The sequence below is a fragment of the Hylobates moloch genome, unplaced genomic scaffold (genome assembly GCF_009828535.3).
Source record: "Hylobates moloch isolate HMO894 unplaced genomic scaffold, HMol_V3 SCAFFOLD_6, whole genome shotgun sequence".
Classification (NCBI taxonomy): domain Eukaryota; kingdom Metazoa; phylum Chordata; class Mammalia; order Primates; family Hylobatidae; genus Hylobates; species Hylobates moloch.
The window spans coordinates 45,642,905-45,664,034 of NW_026652281.1; the positions used below are offsets into that span (position 1 = coordinate 45,642,905).

The 21,130-nt window shown below is 36.7% G+C and overlaps 1 protein-coding gene across 17 annotated transcripts in view; it reads right to left on the bottom strand.

Moving 5' to 3' along the window:
- Positions 1 to 21,130, bottom strand: part of PAM (peptidylglycine alpha-amidating monooxygenase) — a 278,097-nt gene that overhangs the window by 124,831 nt on the left and 132,136 nt on the right. For all 17 annotated transcript variants that reach the window (XM_032156751.2, XM_032156750.2, XM_032156747.2 and 14 more), the window contains exon 4: positions 1,090 to 1,147. In XM_032156751.2, coding sequence (XP_032012642.1) covers positions 1,090 to 1,147 — 58 coding nt within the window. The remainder of the gene's footprint in view (positions 1 to 1,089; positions 1,148 to 21,130) is intronic.

A 21,130-nucleotide genomic window follows, 5' to 3' on the forward strand; every position in this document is an offset into this window, starting at 1 on the left:
GACCAAAGTACTACTACCAACACTTTCTCTCCAAAATCAACATCTCAAATGTTTTAAAATGAAGCAGAGAAAAGCCAAATACATGAATAATTTGCCAATCACAGCTCTTCCCTAAACAGTTAAATGTCTGTCATAAGAGATGTTTAAATGGAAACAACCTAGGTGGAAACAGATGGTGCTTTGTCACTTTTCCTCTCTGATTTAAAGGCTCAGTTGGGGAAGAATCTGTCATTTAAGTGTTCTCTTATTCTATAATACAAACAACAAGATAAATGTTCTTTCTTCCATTTCTTTTTTTTTTTTTTTTTTTTGAGACAGAGTCTCGCTCTGTCACCCAGGCTGGAGTGCAGTGGCGCGATCTCGGCTCACTGCAAGCTCCGCCTCCCGGGTTCACGCCATTCTCCTGCCTCAGCCTCTCTGAGTAGCTGGGACTACAGGCGCCCGCCACCACGCCCGGCTAATTTTTTTTGTATTTTTAGTAGAGACGGGGTTTCACCGTGGTCTCGATCTCCTGACCTCGTGATCCGCCCGCCTCGGCCTCCCAAAGTGCTGGGATTACACGCGTGAGCCACCGCGCCCGGCCTCTTCCATTTCTTTTCTTTTCTGGCTCTCCTTTCCCTTCTCATCCTTTCCTCCCTCCCTCCCTCCCTCTCTCCTTCCCTTCCTTTCTATCGATCTACCTGTCTGACAGGTAAAATCTTACATTTACCAATGTTGATTCTAAGTGCAGTCGATTTATAGCATGAACCAGCAGGTAAATAAACTGTCTGTTGAGTGGAGTGGAATTAAGCATCCTGCCACAGACAGAAAGCCAATACTATACAAATGGGACCACACAGTATTGGCGGCCATCAACATCTGCATGCAACTCCTTAACTACTGTTACTCATGAATCTCTCCAGATACAGTTTGTAATCTTGCCTCTCAGTGGCTCTCTCTAGTTTGTTTCTGCATTAGGCATGATAAATGCATTTTACAAACTGACAGTAAAAGATTAATATGCTCATAACCCTCAAAGAGAACCTTTCACTGATTTCAAATCGCTGCCCTCCATTCAACTGCTACTCCCCCAATCCAATTAATACTTACTCACGAAGGCTTCCTCATCCACTGGTATTCGCATAGACATGCAGAAGTATGTATCAGACTATTAAAAAAAGATAAAAAATCCAAATTAAACTGTTGCTAGTAAGGAAGAAATAATAACTATTAAAACGTGGCTTCTATGACTGTAAAAAGTAGTCAGTGAGGGTAGGTTTCCTTCTGAGGGCTGAGTGGCAGGTTAGTGGAAGGACTAAGTCCAGAACTTAGATACCCTAAAAGTTTGTCTAAGACTCTTTCCTAAACAACTTTAGATCCTATTTATAAAACCAATCATCATGAGTGATATTTCTAATACTCTCTAAGTTAAAAGGCAAATTTTTAGATGCTTTTATAGAACTATTTAATGCATTTGATTTTAAAATGGTAGAAGTTAGTTTTGACCATCTTTGCTATTTGCAAAATTAAATATTTAATTTCCTGAATCACTTTACAAATGCCTCAAATATTAGAGAAGTATAATGAATAAGAATTGGTCTTAAAATTTATTATTTTTGGTTGCTCTCCCTTACTTTAAATTTTTTTATGTAATACATTGAAGAAATCAACATTAACTCAAGCTATTATTTCTTTTCTAGTTATTGGTCTCATCTAAACGGTCATTTTTTCACTATCAAATATATTAACATCAAGGAATTTTAGTGATAAAAATTACAATTTAAGGAGAATGAGATTCAATGTACTCCACTTCCTTAATGGAAATACATACACAATAAAGTGTGTGCTATGGTTAATAATATGCCCAATACAAATACAGGTTGCACTCTTTTAATAATTCGTGCTTCCTGGATTATTACTGCACAGAGCTGGAATAATCATATTCCACTAACATGGATAGAAATCATTTGGCATTTCTAAACCTAATAATTAGCACCAAAAAATTGTGAATTTTGTACCTATGTTTCTACTTCTGTGTTAAAAAACAAGGAGGTTCAAGTACCCATCAAACAAATATCTTAAAATTTGAAAAATTACTGAGATGTGATTTATTCTTAGTTACTACTTTTATATATGCCATTTTCTTCTCATTTCAGCATTGTTTCATTTCTTAGAAGTCTTTATAATTTAGATTCAACTTTATTTTGCTAATAAGGAAATGTGCTGATTTTGTCTACCCTCTCCCCCCACCCCCCCCCCACACACAAGAGACCTGAAGAAACACATTAGCATAGTTTCTAACAGCTCACAGCTGCACCCCTCATGTGATCCCATCACCCTTCAAGGAGATGCTTCCAGGAGATTTTATTATTTGTTCTAGCCAAAACCTGGTAACAAGCATAAACCTCTGAACCTTCTCTTAGAGCAGTTACTTCAGAAAGCTTGCAACTGTAAATCCTTTTTCTGCTCCTTTGAGATGTAAATCTTCTACCACCCAAAAATGTCTTCTTACATTCAGGGAGATAACTGCACAGCTCTCAGTCCAGTGGGCACCTTGTTCTAATCAATACCACTGCCTCCTGTCATAAAGATACAGTAAGTTTGCGTCTCTTCCCAAATAACAAACCCAGATGGCCCAGCCACATGGACCAGCTCCCTTTCACATCCTTCAGTGCCTTTCCCTCACCACACCCCAGCTTCTAAAAGGTCTCCTCCCTTTTGTTTCGGCAAAGTTAGGTTCACTTCACACTGGACCCACTTCCCTACTGCAATAGTTACTACTGAATAAAATCTATTTTACCACTTTAAGTGGTGTTGGCTTATTTATCTTGGACACCAACAAGTGCAGGAGCTGGGATCCGAACATATGCACTCTGTGCATTATACTAATACATTCAAAATCATTCCAAGCAATGTGACAAATAATGACTTAAAAGCAAATATAACATCACATTCCAGGTACTGTTGTGGGGTGGGGGGTGGGGGGGGGGGACAGCATTAGGAGATATATCTAATGCTAAATGACGAGCTAATGGGTGCAGGAAATCAACATGGCACATGGATACATATGTAACAAACCTGCACATTGTGCACATGTACCCTAAAACCTAAAGTATAATAAAAAAAAAGTAAATTTAAAGCAGCTAAGCATATATTTATAATGAAAAATGATTGAAAGGTTATGATGAAAAGGAAACAACTTCTTTTTAATTTGGAATAACAGGTTTTGATTTTACTCTATCTTTGATTTTATTATAAGTCATCTCATTGTTTTTGGAATAGGGAAGTTATAGGCATACATAGATATATCAAATTCAGCAAGTTGGTTCTCAATTAAAAAAATTAATTCAATGATGGTTACAGATAATACAGAGAACAAAGGAACTTGTTATTTATACTTATAATTCATCAGATCCATACTATAATTATTATTTTTTTACCATCAGCCACCCAATTTAAAATGAGAATAATTTGAAAATGTCTTTCTTCTAGCAATTTGTATTTTTTGGCCTATAACTTGTCTAATAATGATAATCCATTCAGATTTCCACTATTTCTTTCCTAAGTTGTTAAAGCCAGTTGAAGAAAGAGAGAGGTGGGGTAAAGGGAGGGGAGGGGAGGGAAGTGGAGGGGAGGGAAAGGAAGGGAGGAAGGAGACCCTCTGCAGGAGAAAAGTATCATACACAATTAGAAGTTTCTATCATAGTTATTTTCCATGATAACACTATTCAATAGGTATTACAGACACCATTTTACACATGGAAAAATGAAGCTAAAGATGGTAAGTAATTTGTTTGCAGTTAAAAAACAATCTAGAAATTGGTGAATGGAATTTGTACCAGGTTATTAAAGCACTTCTCTTCCACTATGGAAAGATAGCTGTTAAAAGGTATTTTTCAAACCTCTCTAAAAAATGTTGTCAGTTCTTAGACACAATTTTAGTTGTTTAGTTGATTAATGGCAGAAATAAGGGAATCAAAGTAACATAAAATTTAACAGGAAGTTTTAGTCCAAGTACCCTACATTTTCAATAGCACCTGAGAACATTTCATAAAAGCTTGTTGACAAACTGCAATGAACTAGATTAGAGCCACAGCTATTTAATTTTGTCACTATTTTGTTTCTGCAGTTATTTGAAAATATATACATAACTCAGATCAATGTTTCTCTGAAACACATTCTGAAGAGACAAAGACAGCACCTTATTGCCCATTATAATAGTCTTTTCCTATGAACACACTGTCCTAGTAAGGATGCTTCTATAATTCAACCCAAACTACAGCACAACCATTCACAATTTTCCGTTTATCATCATCACGAATCCTCTTTTTCTCTCTGTGGAAAGAACACTGTATCTGAGCTTGGTGCCAGGGGACTGTCTGTAAAATACAACAGATTCAAACTGCTAACATAAGGCTCAGATATACGAAAAGGGAGAAATAATATGAATCTACATAGCCATGGTGCCCAGTGCTATCTTTTGGCACATCAGCCGAATCTGAATCAAGAGGGATATGATATTGCTGATGACTTTTTACTGATGCTACTGGGAACTATCCAAGAAAAGCGCATTTTTCTGACAAAAGAAGATGGTGGGCTAGAAATAAAAAGGCCTTTATTACTATAACACTCCTATAATATCCTATTACTATCCACTTTTAACCAAGAGTTCTCTCATAGCATTCTTTGATTTAGTCGTTTGTGAGACAGAGATGTAGTGGTTTCTATGGAAAAGGAAGTTAATGAAATCAACTGCTTATTTAAATTATTATGAGACAAACAAAATCTCTGTATTTTATTACATATGAAAATTGTTCACATAAAACCAGTAATTTTTGTTTGGGGAAACCAAAGATACCATTCATATTCTAGTGTTGAATACTACGATTTGATCCTGATTGGATAATAACCCTTTATTGTACAGAATCCTCCCAGACTACTTTTCTTAAATACTATTCAATGTGATGGCACAAAGAGGTGTACAAATAGATAACATGATGCAGTTTTATCTGGTTATGGCCCTTTTGCTTATTTCTTTGGCTATCTGTAAATTGGCTGTTCCCTGTAAATAGGTCATAAGTCATAGAAATATTATATTGTGTATAGTATGGTCTCTGGTAACTTTTCTAAGTCATCACTTATTAAATAACCAAAACACCAAACAATAAAAATAACTGTGAAAGATGATGGAGATATTAATTTGCTTAACTATAGTAATAACTTCACTATGTATATGAATATTAAAACAGCATGATGTACACCATAAATATATGCAATAGGAGTAATCAAAACCCAGAACCAGTGGAACCATCTTGTGGTGGCAGTTGTGACTTTATACCTCAGAGCAGCTAATCAGAAAGTTGGTAATAGTCTCTATACCAACTCCTGATTATGTACATTTTAAATCCAATCCAGACAAACTGATAAGGAACCCTAAAGTCCTACGTTTCCACATAGGATTTGAATAATTGCATTTTGGGAAAAACTAATGGAAATTTCAAGACCGTTGGTAGTTCTACTCATCCAACAAGGAAAACGTATGGAAAGTGATCAAGGCTCTTTGGCCGGAATTTTGATTATGAGATGAAGAAAATAATTGGAAAATTATTTTTCAAAGTTTTATTTTATGTGATCCAACTATGTAACAGAATCAAATTGCTGTCTCCCAAAGTGTTTTTAATGCATGTATAGGAGGCTCACACTAACTCTGTGGTGTTTGTACTCTCCACCTCATCCTAGTATAAAAGGAAGCTAGAACAAAAGAAAATTACACCAAAGCATAAAAGATTTTCTGAAGCAAAAAAACTCAAGTTTAAATAATCCATCTCTCTGAAGCCAGAATTTAAGACACTTAATAACAGATAAAATTCCTTAAACTATCACTATTATATGTAGTCTATCCTTGTTTTCCTTTCCCAGTTGTCTTTTTCTTACCATTTAATTTTTTAAAGATGTTACTATATTTCTTAGGCTGTGGAAGAAACAGTCATAGTGAAGATTTTACGTTAAAACGTTCCCAAATGATTCCCCAAAATGCTTCGCTTTTGTCCTTACCACTATACTAGTTCCATCCCCTATCAACATTTTTCCCAACCTAGAATGTAATCTTGTAACAGTGTCTGCCTAGCATTCTAGGCATTTAGAATTATATCTGACACATACTGGGAGCTCTAGAAATAGTTGTTGAATTTTGCACTTATCTGCTTCTTTTGGTGGCAATAAACTCACAGTTTAAGAAAGGCTGTATCATAGATGCTGCCTAATTAGGGTTTTATACAGATCACTTTTTTCATATGAATTTTGTCCTTCAGTTGATTCATCCCAGAATCCCATTTGCATTTTTAAACTATAATCACACTGTGGCTGATGATGAGAAGATTCTCAATGCCAAGTAGTTCAAATGGAAGTGACTCTCCTGGCAAGTGCTCTTCTATGGGAATTACAGATCTGTATGAGCAAACGATGAGGGAAAAATATTTTGGTGAGGGAACAGCTGTCTTAGAGCTTTCACATACTTTCACTTATGAGTCAACAAAAAGGAACATACTAATAATCTACTATCATTAATTGCCTATCATACAACAGGGTGGCGATAGCGGTGGAAATCTCCTTGGTGTCCCTGTGATGGGGACTGGGGAGTTACATGAAGGAAACTGTGCTATTCTGAACAGGGAGTGCTGACGATCTCCACTACTCACCTTTCCCAACTTTAAGCTAGTGGTTCATGCTTTTCATCAAGTTCCCCTGAACACGGAATCAGTCAATCTTCTGAACCTGGTGCCAACATTTATTCACACTGATGTTCCTCTCCCTTAATACAAATGATTAGAAACTAACTGTATGTATCAAATCTGTTTGTGGACACTTCAGAACAGGAAAGGCTCCTCAATCACTACCCCAAACACCATGTTTCTATGCTAAGTGGCTTATATTTGATACTGAGACAATACAGCTTCATAGGAGAGAAGCTCTAGACTTGAATGGGTCTGTCCACTATCTTACTGCCAAAGTTGCATTCTATTCTCTTGACATTTACAATGAACCATCTGAAAATAAAGTAGTCTTCTCAATTTCTGTGTTTTTCCCCCCCAGGCCTGTTCTAATTCTAACATATCTTGCCATAGTCATCTCATTAATACTTGCCTACCTTTAAATCTCTTTCAGTGGCTGCACAGAAAGCCATTCTTCTACCCATCCATTCGTTCACTTAGCAAACATATATGATGAGTAATTCCCAGGAACCAGACACTGTTCTACATTCATAAAACTGGGAACAAAAGTATACATGGTCTCTACCCTCATAAAACTTAGTCTACTAGTTTAGCAAAGAAATAATTACACATAAATGTTAAATTTTTACTGTTTTAAGTGCTACAAAGAAGAAATATAGGTTGCTACAAAAGCTAATAATTCAGAGGAAATGCTCTAGGTCAAGGGGAGTTGGCAATGTTTTAGCATAAAAAATAGTATTTTCAAAGGCCGTGTAATTGGACAGAACTTGGTGTGACAGAAAAAACAAAAGCCAGTACACACAGACAGAGGAACATGTTTTAAATTGGACTTGGCATGTAGATGTGGCACACAATGCAGGGCCTGTAGTTCATTTAAAAATTTTGGTTGTTTTGTTTTTCATGACAGCCACAGAAAGCCAGACATTTTTTTTGTAGGAAAATGACATGGAAATTAACCAGATGAGGTTAGTGAAGATGCCATGTAATTATTCAGAAAAATAGTAGCTTAAAACTAGGTGACGACCGCAGAGAAGGAGAAAACAGGGCAGATTCTGGAGACATTTAAAAGGTAAAATAGACATGACTGGGGTGGTGGATTTGAAAGGAAGGTAAGGAGGCAGTGTTGAGAATAACTCCTGGATTTCTGGCTTGCATAACTGAATGTATTGGTGGTATCATTCACTGAGACATAAAACACGGATGACCAGGTTTGAAGAAGATAATGAATTTGGCACTGAACATGTTGAATTTGAGCAGCTTTTGAAAATCCGTATGTAAATGTCAAAGGGGCAGTTGGGTCAAGGTCTGGAGTTCAGAGGTGAGACTTGACCTAAAGATGTAAATTTAGGAAACATAAAAATTGGATAGTAATTGGGCAATGTGTGTAGAGGAGGCAGCGTATTGAGAGTAGAGAGAAAAAAGGGAAAGAGAAGTGACAGCGCTGTAAACTGGCTGGCCAAGTAACAGCGGCCAAGGAGTTCAGAGAAAAACCAGGGTAGCCACATGCCTTGGAAGCCAAAGGAAGAGAAGTTTTAAGGAGAGGGTAGTTGACAACATGGATAATCAAAATCCATAAGTAAGCTGTGTTCTCATAGGCATGTCTATAATACAATATTAATATCTAGACATCTACCTTTTGTGTTAATATCCCTAAATTATTAATATTTTAAAGAACCCAGTTATTCTTCTCTGTGGCTCCCCCTAGAAGGACTGAGACCCTGTGGGTACTCTTCTCATAGTTCAAGCTCTTCCCAAGACTATGTAAAGCTCTAGCCACACTTGCTGTCCATGGTATTTACCCCCAGGATCTCTAGTGCTGCCATCTACACTGACCCCATTCAAGAAATGCCTGCAGCAATGGTACACAGCAGTCACCACAAAGTTTTCCCACCAGTTCCTTTGGTGATGATCACAGGGACTAGGGCAGATTGAGAAACAGGAAAGACAAAACATCAAGGGAAAAACAAAGAATAAAAACAGCAACAAAAACCGCAGAGCTTGAGAAAACTACAGAAAAAGGATGAGTCAATAGGTTAATTTAAAAATCTCAAATAGTCAAAACAAAATAAGGTAAGGAAAATTATTTAAAGCAATGTTGGTATTACATAGACTCCAGCAGAGAATATGCCACCAAGTAGAGAATTTCAATGGATGCTTGTTGACTTCCAACCCAGGAAACTATTCCTGTTCCACAGACTAGTGATACCAGCACAAACTTAAGAACCTAAACACCTAATTTACCCTTTCAGCACACAGTGATTTTAACTTCTTATGATTGCATTGGGAACTAGTGAAGTGATATACTACAAAAGCAGATACTTTTCACATGAAAGAGTAAGAAAAGAATAAAAACTACAATGTTAAAGTAGAGGACTTTTAGGAACAACCCAATAGACTTCAGCATATTTATAAATGTTACAGTTCTGTGCAAGGTTTTGGGTTTTCAGCCTTTACATATTTGTAATACTAGTATTTTGAATGTATTCACATTCCTCTCCCATATAAATCATATTTGGTTCCCCAGCAAGCATTCTGTTATGGCCCCAAGGAGGTTGGCAGGGCTAACTAAAGCTAAGCTGGGAAAGGGAGAAAGCATGACATAGCGGAATACCTTTCTAAATAAAAGGAAGAAGTAAAAGAAATTCCTCTGGCCAAATGGAGGTTAATTTCATAATCACAGTTATTGAAATTGACACCAATTAAGGAATCCCATTAATGAATCCCATTCATTTAAGACCTCTTCCACTGCCCAAGGCCATTCATGTAAGATCTCCCTTTCCATCAACCAAATACCATACTAACAAATAAAAAAGGGAAGAGGAGGTATAGCTTACTAAAAAGTTGAGGTGACTGTCTTGAACCAGAAGAAAGTGAGATACCTCTAACTGATATTTTGAAGGTTTTCTTCCCTTGACACCCAGAGGTCACAGGTGTAATAAGCTAAATTAGATAAATTTTTTAAAGTAAAATATTTATTTTCTTTGCCTACTTGAAGAACAGTCTCTAAACTGTGAGACTGCTACATATATAAGCAAAGGACAATTTGGAAATTAATGTATTCATGTATTATTTGCACTTTTACTATTTGTTACGCATTGATAACTGGTATCAGCACCGTATAACATTGCCTGAAAGGGTTCCTGTTGAAGACAGGATGTAAAATATGCAAATAATCTTGTAAAGCTCAAATAAATATATGTACTCATGGCAACTATTAGCAGAATTTTCAACTTGAAAGATGCTTAAATTTTTATTTCATTGCTGGTGACACTTAAAATTGGTACAATGATTTTTAAAAAGCAAAACGGCAATGCACTGTTAGGGCTATGAAAGTGTTTATCAGAAATAGCTCTTTTCTTTATTGGGATTATTGTGCATACAGTCATCGGGACATATCACAAAGATAATACTAAATTAAACACATGGCATCTCAGTCACATGTAAGAGGTCTAAGAAAATGTTTATTATCACTAACAATGCATTTGGCTGCAAATTGCAGAAGACCAACTTAAAATGACTTAAACCAACAGAGATGTAGTCTCTCACATAATGAGAAGTCCAGAAGCAGAACAAATGCAAGAATGATGATTTCATCCAGCAACTAAACAACATCATCAAGTAATCAGATTCTTTCCATCTTTCAGCTTTGTCATATTCAGCATGTTGCCTTTATTTCATGAATTTGCCTCCCTTCATGATCACAAGATGGTTGCAGCAGCTTCAGTATGTCATTGTCACAATGCCCAATGCAATTTCCAAAGGCTAGAGGAGGGAAAGTCTCTTCCTTAAGGTCCTTTTCAAGAATGACACTTTCCCAGAAGCGCTTCAGCTCCAAAAGACTTCATCTCACATCTAAATGGCCAGAATTATACCACATGCCCATCTCTAAAGCAATCATTAGGAAGAGAAAAGGAATGACCAGAATTGGCTTAGTCTAATCAAGAAAGGGAAGGCCAATGCTGGAACAAAAGGGAATTTCTCTTAGGCAAGAAAGAATAGGAGATGTCTGCAAAGTAGGCAAACAATAGGTCCTGACAGCATTCTAAGTTTATTCCTCAGTAGATAATTTTCAGGTAACCAGGCTCATTTCAATGTATTGACCTGTTCAGAATTTTTAAATCCTTGTCTTTTCATCTATCATTAATTAAATATACTCATCTAGGCAGTTTCCACTGAGTCTCTTAACTAGCTACTAAGATATAAGAAGACAGAATGATAAAATGCCCATTCCCAGTTTAGCAAGCCTGATAATGTTGATGGAAATAAGAGATGGAAAGCCAATTCAATTCTAAGTTAATATGAAGAAACTGTGCCTTCTGAAAAATTATACTTTTTTCCTTTCAAAGGAGAGGTGAAACAGACATGGGGTACTTATGTTTAGTGATGGAGGCATATATTTAACCATAATGGTCAAGGGCAAAGTTATTCTGCTTTCCCCTACCTCCCTCACAGTGATTCTGTGACCTATTCATTTCCCTTAAACTTCTAACTCATAAAAGAAACATTTCAACAGATTTGCATCCTTAGCTTTGAACTTTTAAGAGGAACTATAAAATCAAATATAAAAACATTCTTTGGCCTGCTCTTGGATTTTCCTTTATATGTCATAAACATTTCTATTTCAGTATTAGGCAATTACAACAAAGCTCCTTTTTTGCTAGTCCTGCTATTGGATTGTGTTTTAAGGGGTGAAGCCTTGATTTATTCTTCTTTGTATTCCCAAAGACTACCTGACATAGGAACTGGGTATGCAGTGAATGTTTAGTTGAATTAGTTTGTTGAATTTTGTTATGTTTCATGACTAAAAACCTTTTATAAAGGATCTGATCCTATAAAAATAGCTCTAGAGCATTGAGTCACTTTTTCCTTTAAGCATTTTATTTATGCTTTTTAAGTCTATCAAACTAAATTTATCCCACTGCAATTTTGCAACTTCCATTCAAAGATAATATTAATAATTCAAGAAAAGGAAGGACTCTACAAAGGTTGTCTTCTAAACTCCCAGTGGATACTTGTCACACAGTTAATGGGGTTATTAGTATATGAACCAAATAGCTGTAGAAACTGCAAATCCCCATTTTCCAGATATGTTTTTACCTGTCATAAGTTAATTTTACATTAGAAACATAAATACTACATTTTAGTACATTGTATTCTTCCCTAAACCTCCTCGGAATATTCCTAATATTCAACAACAAAATTACAATGCTTTAAAATCAGCTTTATTTTCTTATGTTTTCTCAGGCTTACACATACACATGCACAAATCCACACATCATGGTAAGTACAATTAAATTAAACAATTCTAAATTATCATCAATATATAATTAGATTTCTATAGTCCAATGACCATGAGTAGGTGTTATAAGAAAAGTTTTATATCTAGCAATTACAGAACAAAAATGATGTAAGCAATATAAAGTGTATTTAAAGGTGATCAAATAGCTTATGAGGGAAAGTTTCCTTGTATAGATGTATTTCCACTGACAAATTCAGAAGGAATGAGAAGAATACTTATCATATGCAACTTCTAATTAACCAAAGCAATGATGATCATTCATGGCAACTAAAAGCAATAGATAATAAGCTGACAAAAGACTTTATAATGGATTATCAACCTCACATTTCCTCATTAATAGGTAGTATTAACCTTACAAGAAGAGAGACAATCAGATTACCTTCTGCTGGTAATACATACCACCATCTATGAAACATTCTTGCCAAAAACTCTAATCTAAATCTGATCTAGCCTCTAGATGCACCAGTACAAAAAAGAAAAAGAACAGAGGAACACATTAAATAATACTCTAGTGATGCAATCAGCAAAACCTAAAACGTATGATACTCTATCGAATAAATACCCTGATTTCTTCACAAATACATTACAAGGAAAAGGAGAGAAATGGATCTTTAAGATCTTTTTATGCTATGTATGTATTGCTCCAGGGGCATAAAAATAGATATAAAAATACTCTTTTCTCTCAGAAACTTTAGAATCGAATGGATGAGACAAAGTCTGCCATTAGGAAATGGTGAAGTGTTAAGCCTTGTTGTAAGGACTAAAAAAGTAGTACGAATTCTGAGAAGAGAGAGACCAAAGTGCTGACTTGGTCCTAGACAGGCCCAATAAGGGAGCCAAGGAGGAGGGCCACTTGGCCAGACTTTTTCCCCTAACAAGATCATGCAGAGTCAGAGACACAAGATAGGAATCAAAAAAGATGATATTCCTTCCATAACTTTCCACTTGTGTTCCGACCTGACCACTTGCAATGTACAAAGAATTAATATATTTTGCAAATCCTGTAATTATCTTGTGAATGGGACTGTATATCACACTGCATCATTTCTATAATGAAAGCATTAATTTGCTATAGTTAATATTTAAATGATATCTATGTTCTATTAAAAAAATAGAAGACACAAATGAAGGGGGCAATTCAGAAGAATTTAACCAAGGCAGCAAGGACAAAGACGGCTAGGTTAAGGGAGGCATGCAGGGATGTTAAAACACCCCAGGGATTTATAAAGCAGAAAACTGTTACCACCCAAAAACCTAAGAGCCAAGAAGAGGAAGAGTTACCAAAACCAGGAACTGTTATAACCATGAGAGATGATAGGAGCTATGGCATCACTAGAGAAACCCGGTTACTGCCAACCTGCTGCCTACCAGAAAAGGAACCAAGGAAATAAATACTCGGACCTCCTTATCCTCCTGCTGCCCAGTCTTCTGCCAGTTCTTCCCACAGACTAAAGCCACTGAAGGCCCGAGAGCAAGGGAGCCCATTAATGTAGTCCATAAAGGTCAGCCTCCTGGAATGTGGAGCAGACTGAAGAAGGGTGGGAAGGACATCTGGAGAGGCCAGTGGAGAATATCCAGCACATAAAATACATCTCTGTTTTTATACTTCTCTTTGGCAGTTCTTAGTATTTTAAAAATTATAAAGTGGAAACCTCAAAAACAAAAGGAGTACTGAAATTTATTAAAAACTTTTATTTTAAAACATGTTCTTAAAGTCCTAAATCTGTCCCCCTTTTACATTTAGTTAATGTTTGCATTCTATTCCATGGATAGGATTACATTTCAAATGGTGCCAAGTGTTCATGTGATTTTAGCATATTAATTCAATAAAATTTTAATATTTGTAAAAAGGGCATTTTAAATAAAAGCATTATTTTAAAGAAAAAAAAAGAAACAAAAGGAGGTAACCAAGACTTCTCTCAGCATCAGAGAGACTCAGAAAAGAGACATTAAGTTTTCACACAGGAAGGGAGGAATTCAGATAAACAAAGTTAAGAGGAAGACACTTGGCGGACCTGAAAGTACAACCTGAACCAAACCCTGAGATGGAAGTAAGTGTGGTGGAAGCAGGGACAGTCTGGTAACTGGACTATTAGGTACAGAGGTGACATTTTAGGGAGTTCTGAGAAAGGAAATTGAACAGACTGAATAAAACCAGATAATAAAAGGCCTTGGGAGATAAGCAGAATTTAGATTTGATTTGAGAATTTTGTCTAATTTAGAGAATATTAATTTGATTTAAATTAGAATTTAGATCTGTTTAAATGTGATGTTAGTCATACTGAATGAGTGGGGTATGGGGCATGGAATTATAGGTGCAGTCCTTTAGGAGACACACTGGTGGAACTGAGAATGTGCAAGGAGGATACAATGGGCAGGGGGAAGCAATGGAGTTGGAACAGATCAGCAAGTGTTGCTTTCTGGATTAAGTCTATAATTGGAGAGTAGCAGTGGAAATTCATCCCTTCATGCTCCCATATGCCCCGTATGTCTGTTTATCCCTGAAATACATATTGAGTCGGCTACTGCCACACACTGGAATAGACTGATGAGATACAATGATGAGCAAAACCTGATGTGCTTCCTGCCCCCCATAGTCTGCAGTCTGGTGAAGAAATATAGGCATGAATTGAATAATGATGCTAACAAATGTGAAGCTGCATTTGTGAAGGTTACCCTGAAAAAGAGGCATGGGGTGCTAGGAGAGCTACCATAGCACCCTCAAAGGTGGAGGATGCGGGGAACAGGAGGAATAGGGGGAAGTGGAGGTGGTCAGGAAAAGCTTCTTTGAGAAAGTGATGCCCAGGCTGAGATCTGAAAGATGAGAAGGTATTTACCAGGTTAAACAGGGAGGGAAGAGTAAACTTAGCAAGAAGACAACACAGGCACAGACTTGAGAGGAAATGTAGTAAGTGCAAGGAAATCAAAGAAACCAGTGCAGCTGGAACAGAGAGGAAAAGGGAAAAATTTGAAAGACATTTTGAAGGAAAAAAATTAAAGTAATTGTATACACCTAGAATTTAGACCATTAAAGAGGTAAATAGTCTAATGTGGTTCCAACCATGTTAACCAAGAAGATGAAATATTTACTACACTATAAATTTCTTTGAGGTCTAACTGCCTAATCAAGCTTTACTTGCTAATGTGCTCTGTGCTTTGACTGAAGAACACAACTGTCTTAGTCCATTTTGTGTTCCTATAACAGAATACCTGAGGCTGGGCAGTTTACAAAGAAAAAAGGTTGGCTCATGATTCTGGTGGCTGGAAGGATCAAGATTGGGTAGCTACATCTGGTAAGGGCCTCAGGCTGCTTCAACGCATGAATAAAACCAGAATGGAGAAAAAGCTTGTGCAAAATCACATGGTAAGAGAGGAGGCAAGAGAGAGAAACAAAGGGAGGCACAATTTTTAACAACCCATTCTCCTGAAAACTAATCCATTCTCACTCACCCCCATGTGAGGGCATTAATCTATTCATGAGAGATCTGCCTCCATGGCCCAAACATCCCCATCCCCCAACAGTGCCACATTGGGAATCAACTTTCAACATGAGTTCTGGTGGGGATAAACCACATCCAAGCCATAGTAATAACCATTAAATATCAATCCCTAACAAATATTTGTTAATGTCTACTAAGTACCAGGCACTCTGCAAGGCACTGGGAATATAGCCCTAACAAGATAGACAATCTTTATGATACTATATGGGTCATCATCCAACTTACTTTCCTACCTGTACTGAAGAACAGAAGAAACAACTAGGTGTAGATTCAAGGGAGATCAGTTAATCAACAGATACTCACTGAGTACCTTCTATGTGCAAGGCACAATACAGAATACTGTGCAAACAGTATCTTTCCCACAGGACAGACAGAAGCTGGCTTCTTGTAAATACAGACTGTGATGTTTGCTAAGTTTGAGTATACACTGACCAAAAATATGCACAAAGATGAGTAAGATGTAGTCATTGGTTTCAGAGATCCTTTAGTGCGAGATATTTAGAACATAAAAAATAATCACTATAACTAGTGACAATATAATGGTTCTATAAGAGTGATACAACTTTGGGTGCTCAGATCAGATCAGTGTGACAGAGTCAGGTAGGTTCATAGAGAAAGAATACATATTCTATAACATTACAGTGACAGATATTTAAATACTGAAAAATGAATGTAAAGAACAATGGCAACATAAAAGCTTACAAGGAAAAATGGTCTGGCAGACTGATATTTAAAAAAGAGAAGGGGTGGAAAATCATTTCAGTCTTGTTAACATTTCAATACTCTGCAAAATTACTATAAAAATATTATATATGCCTGAATTAACTCTATTAATACTGATATGTACATCATAATATCTTTGGGATTTGCTAGAAGGTTTGAATTTATCTTGCAGAAAAAGCTGATTCTCAATAATTTCTGGAACTGACTTCCACAATGAAGAGATCATTCTTAATTTAATTAATGTTCTCCTTCATAATAAATGTAAACAGGACAGCATATCACAGGTTTGCTAATCTCTATTCTCTATAAATTCTTAACCATGATAAATATCTTCTGGAGGATTTACTTTGCAAATGCAAGGAAACTATCTCAGATTTATACATTTATAAACTTTTTGACAATTGATATTTTTGAATCATGGGGAATGCATGTTCAAGAAAGAGGCAAGTAAGAAAATAAATGATACAAGGTCTTCCAAAGAACTTGCAGTCTTCAAACAACAGTAGACTTGAAAACATTAAAACAGGGCTAGATTTGGCTTTTGTTTGCTTCACTGGTGAATGCTGTGGGCGGTAACTGTATGAAACACCTTATTCAACTGACTCCTGCCATAATTGACTGAAGGACTAGAAGTTCCCTTACACTCAGAAGCCATAAGCTTCTAGATCCCAGCTTACTGTGCCCATTAAATAAAGGTTAGATAGAAGATAGAACAGTATTCACCTCTGGCAGAGTCAAAGAATTGAGTAAGACAATTTTTTTTGCTCTTAACTATAAACTATTTAGGGCAGGAACTTAATTTCCTCACCGCTGAGCACAATTTTCTCCATTTTGTATCATGGAGTGCTTATGACAAGCAGAGAAACAATATAGAGACTATTTGTTAACTTCTAAACTTGTTTGACCCCACTAAGGTCACTTCTTCAATACTTGCATTTACTCAGGCTATCAATCTATCTTCTTTCTTACATCTACTGTGTCTGTCTTCATAGTCTGAGTCAAATAGATGAAACTACAACTGTAATCTGTGAATTTTGCCTTAGTATTTATGAAACATAAAGATAAAATATTTTAAAGATGTCCAAAATGAGGAGGCTAAATATTATAACTGATAATGTCAATCGTAGAAACGGTAAGCTAAACAGAATTTTCATTTTCATAGCAAAATGATCATTCACAGATTTAATTTAGCACAGCTTACCCCATGAAATAATTGTTATTTCCATAAATAGTGAAGGCTAAAATGTTCTAGTGGTATTTTTTTTTTCTGCTTGAATTTATTTTGATGTCAGTTTTTGTTAGGAGTTTGTTGTTTTGTTTTGGATTTTATCTCCAAATTACAATACTTAAAAATAATCAAGTAAAGCTTTTTTAGTTTTATATATATATATCTCTATCTATAGTTATTAAACAAGGTTGCTAAAGTGTTAACTGTGTGTGCTTCTGAAATCTATGAAAGGAAATACTCCAATCTCTCAGGAACATCATTTGCCCTTTGTAAATCGATGTTGCCATGGCAAATGTTTTCATTTAATACTGGATTCGCTGAGGGTGGGAGTATGACACATTGTACAAAGCAATGTACTCGCTATTTTTATATACCCTCCTCTTTAAAAGTGCTGTGAGCTTTGTTGAATGAGGTGACTTTTGCCTGCTAAGACAGAGCCATTTCTCTAATGTGTACATCAGATTTGTCCCTTTATACATGATTAAGGAGAAGACATTATCTATGAAAAGCAATCTGTGCCTTGAAAATGTTCTGCACTTTTGCTTAAAGAATGCAACATTCATGTGGAATAGTTCCAAATGCTTTTCTTGAAGAGGGTTACTGAAATATTAATTCAGACTGCATAAATCTGAAAATAAGTGAAACAAAGAGAATTTTTCTGGTGGCTAATAACTGCAAAGAGAATCACTTTTGTTGCTAATGTGGAAAAGATATGCACAGTTGCCTTCCACAAATATCTTTAGACAGACTATAATAGAAGAATGACCTTCTACAAATCTGGATCTATTTGTTTCCAAACGTGTACCAAATTTCTTAAATTCTTTAATTAATCAGGCTCTTTTAATAGCACCGTTGCAAAGCAGGGGAATAGGAATGAAACATTTATCAATTAGAGGCTCTGTATGGAAAACCCCCTCTAGAGATTTTTAAAAGTAGGGAGTTATATCAAAACACATGATATCTAGCTGTATCCTTTTTGTTGGTGATATTGTTTATTTCTTTATTAATTTTTAACAACTATAAAATAATAAATGATCTTTTCAGTGATAAAATAACATATATACCCACAATTTTCTGTTATCTTCCTCCATTCCTATCTCTCCAAGGGAACCAGTGTTTACAGGCTGATGTGACTCTTTGTAACTTACTCCTTGCTAGTTTAAAAATATATAACCAAACAGACACATGTATATTGGGATTTTTGTTATTATTCATTTTTATTAAGATAGGATCACACTTAGAGAAAAGAGGAAAATGGCAGATAGGAAGCAAGATTAACTTGCAGCTCCCACTTGGACAGACAGAGCAGCATGCAGACACACACACTGTGAACTTCTGTTCCAAGAACTACTGCAGGAACATACCAGAAAGACCAAAAGAACCCACAGACTCTTTCCAGGAGGTGGATTGCCACTGCAGCCTCCCTGGGACAGCCTAGGAACTGTGAGTCGGCTTGCTTTCTCAATTGGAAGGCTTGTAGCCTGGGGCAAGTTCTCAGTCCTGCTCACCAGCTGCCTGGAAATAAACTCTGTGCTGTTGGGGGGCAGGGGTGGTGGGAGAAAGACCAGTTTCAGACTGCAGGCTGCGTGGGAGCTGGGCAAGGCCTGTGACTGCCAGCTTTGCCCTACTTTCCTGGTGACTTGTATGATGCAGCAGAGGCAGCCATAATCCCCCTGGGAACATAACTCCATTGGCCTAGGAACCACACTCCCATCCCTCACAGCAGCCACAGCAAGCCTGCCCAAGAAGAATCTGAGCTCTGACAGGCCTTACAATGCCCCCACCTGATGGCCTCTCTCTACCTGCCCTGACAGGGGAAGACAAATGACATAATCTATTGGGAACTCTATGGCCCTGCCCACTGCCTGACCCTAGGGCAAACTTGTATCTTCTCTACAGTACCCCAGCTGATATGCTCTTGAAAGTGCTACCTCCTGGTTGGAGGCCAACCAACACAGAACCAGTGCACTTAACAAAAATACAACCAAGGACCCTCACAGAGTCTATTTCACTCCCCTGCTACTTCCACTGGAGCAGGTGCTAATATCTAGGGCTGAGAGGCCTGAAGATGGATCACACCACAAGACTCTTTGCAGACACTTGCTGATACCAGCCTAAAGCCGGGTAGCTCTGCTGAGTAGCTAAATCTGGAAGAGAAATGACAATCACTGCAGTTCGGCTCTCAGGAGCTCTATCCCTAGGGGAAAGGAGGGAGCACCACATCAAGGAAGCACCTCCACGGGACAAAAGAATCTGAACAGCAGCCTTGAGCCCCAGATCTTCCCTCAACGTAGTCTACCCGAATGAGAAAGAACCAGAAAAGCAATTCTGGTAATATGACAAAACAAGTTTATTTAATAACCCCAAAAGATCACACTAGCTCACCAGCAATGGATTCAAACCAAGACAAAATCTCTGAATTGCCAGAAAAATAATTCAGGTCGATTATTAAGCCCATCAAGGAGGTACCAAAGAAAGGTAAATTCCAACTTAAAAAAATGATACAGGATATGAATGGAAAATCTCAATTTATCCTTATAGCTAAAAAATAAAAAAAATCACAACTTCTGGAAATCAAGGACACAGAGAAACACAAAATGCACTGGAAAGTCTTAGCAACAGAATCGAACAAGTAAAAGAAAGAACTTCAGAGCATGAAGACAAAGCTTTCAAATTAACCTAGCCTGACAAAGACAAAGAATAAAGAATTTTTAAAAATGAATGAAGCCTCCAAGAATTATGTTAAATGACCAAACCTAAGAATAATTGGTTCTCCTGAGCAAGAAGAGAAATCTAAAAGTTTGAAAAACCTATTTAAGGAATAATTGAGGAAAACTTCCCCAGCCTTGCTAGAGATCTAGACATCCAAATGCAAGAAGCTCAAAGAACACCTGGAAAATTCAGTGCAAAAAAATAATCACCTAGGCACATAGTCATCAGGTTATCTAAAGTCAAGACGAAGGAAAGAATCTTAAGAGCTGTGAGGCAAAAGCATCAGGTAACCTATAAAGGAAAACCTGTCAGATTAACAGTGGACTTCTCAGCAGAAACCCTACAAACTAGAAGGGATTGGAGTCCTATCTTTAGCCTCCTTAAACAAAACAATTTTCAGCCAAAAATGTAATATCCAGAAGAACTAGGCTTCACAAATGAAAGAAAGATACAGACTTTTTCAGACAAACAAATGCTGAGAGAATTTGCCACTACCAAGCTAGCACTGCAAGAACTGTTAAAAAGAGCTGTAAATCTTGAAACAAATTCTCAAAATATGTGAAAATAGAATCTCCTTAAAGCATAAATCTCATAAGACCTGTAAAACAATAACACAATGAAGAAAAAAAAAAACAGGTTATTCGGGCAACAAACAGCATGATGAATAGAATCGTATGTCATATCTCAATACTAACATTGAATGTGAATAGCCTAAATGCTCCACTTAAAAGATACAGAATGGCACAATGGATACAACTCACCAACCAAGTATCTTCTGTCTTCAAGAGACTCACCTGACACATAAAGACTCACATAAACTTGAGGTAAAGGCGTGGAAAAAGATAATCCATACAAACGGACACCAAAAATGGGCAGAAGTAATATATATTCTTATATCAGACAAAACAAACTTTAAAGCAACAGCAGATAAAAAAGACAAAGAATGATAGTATAAAAT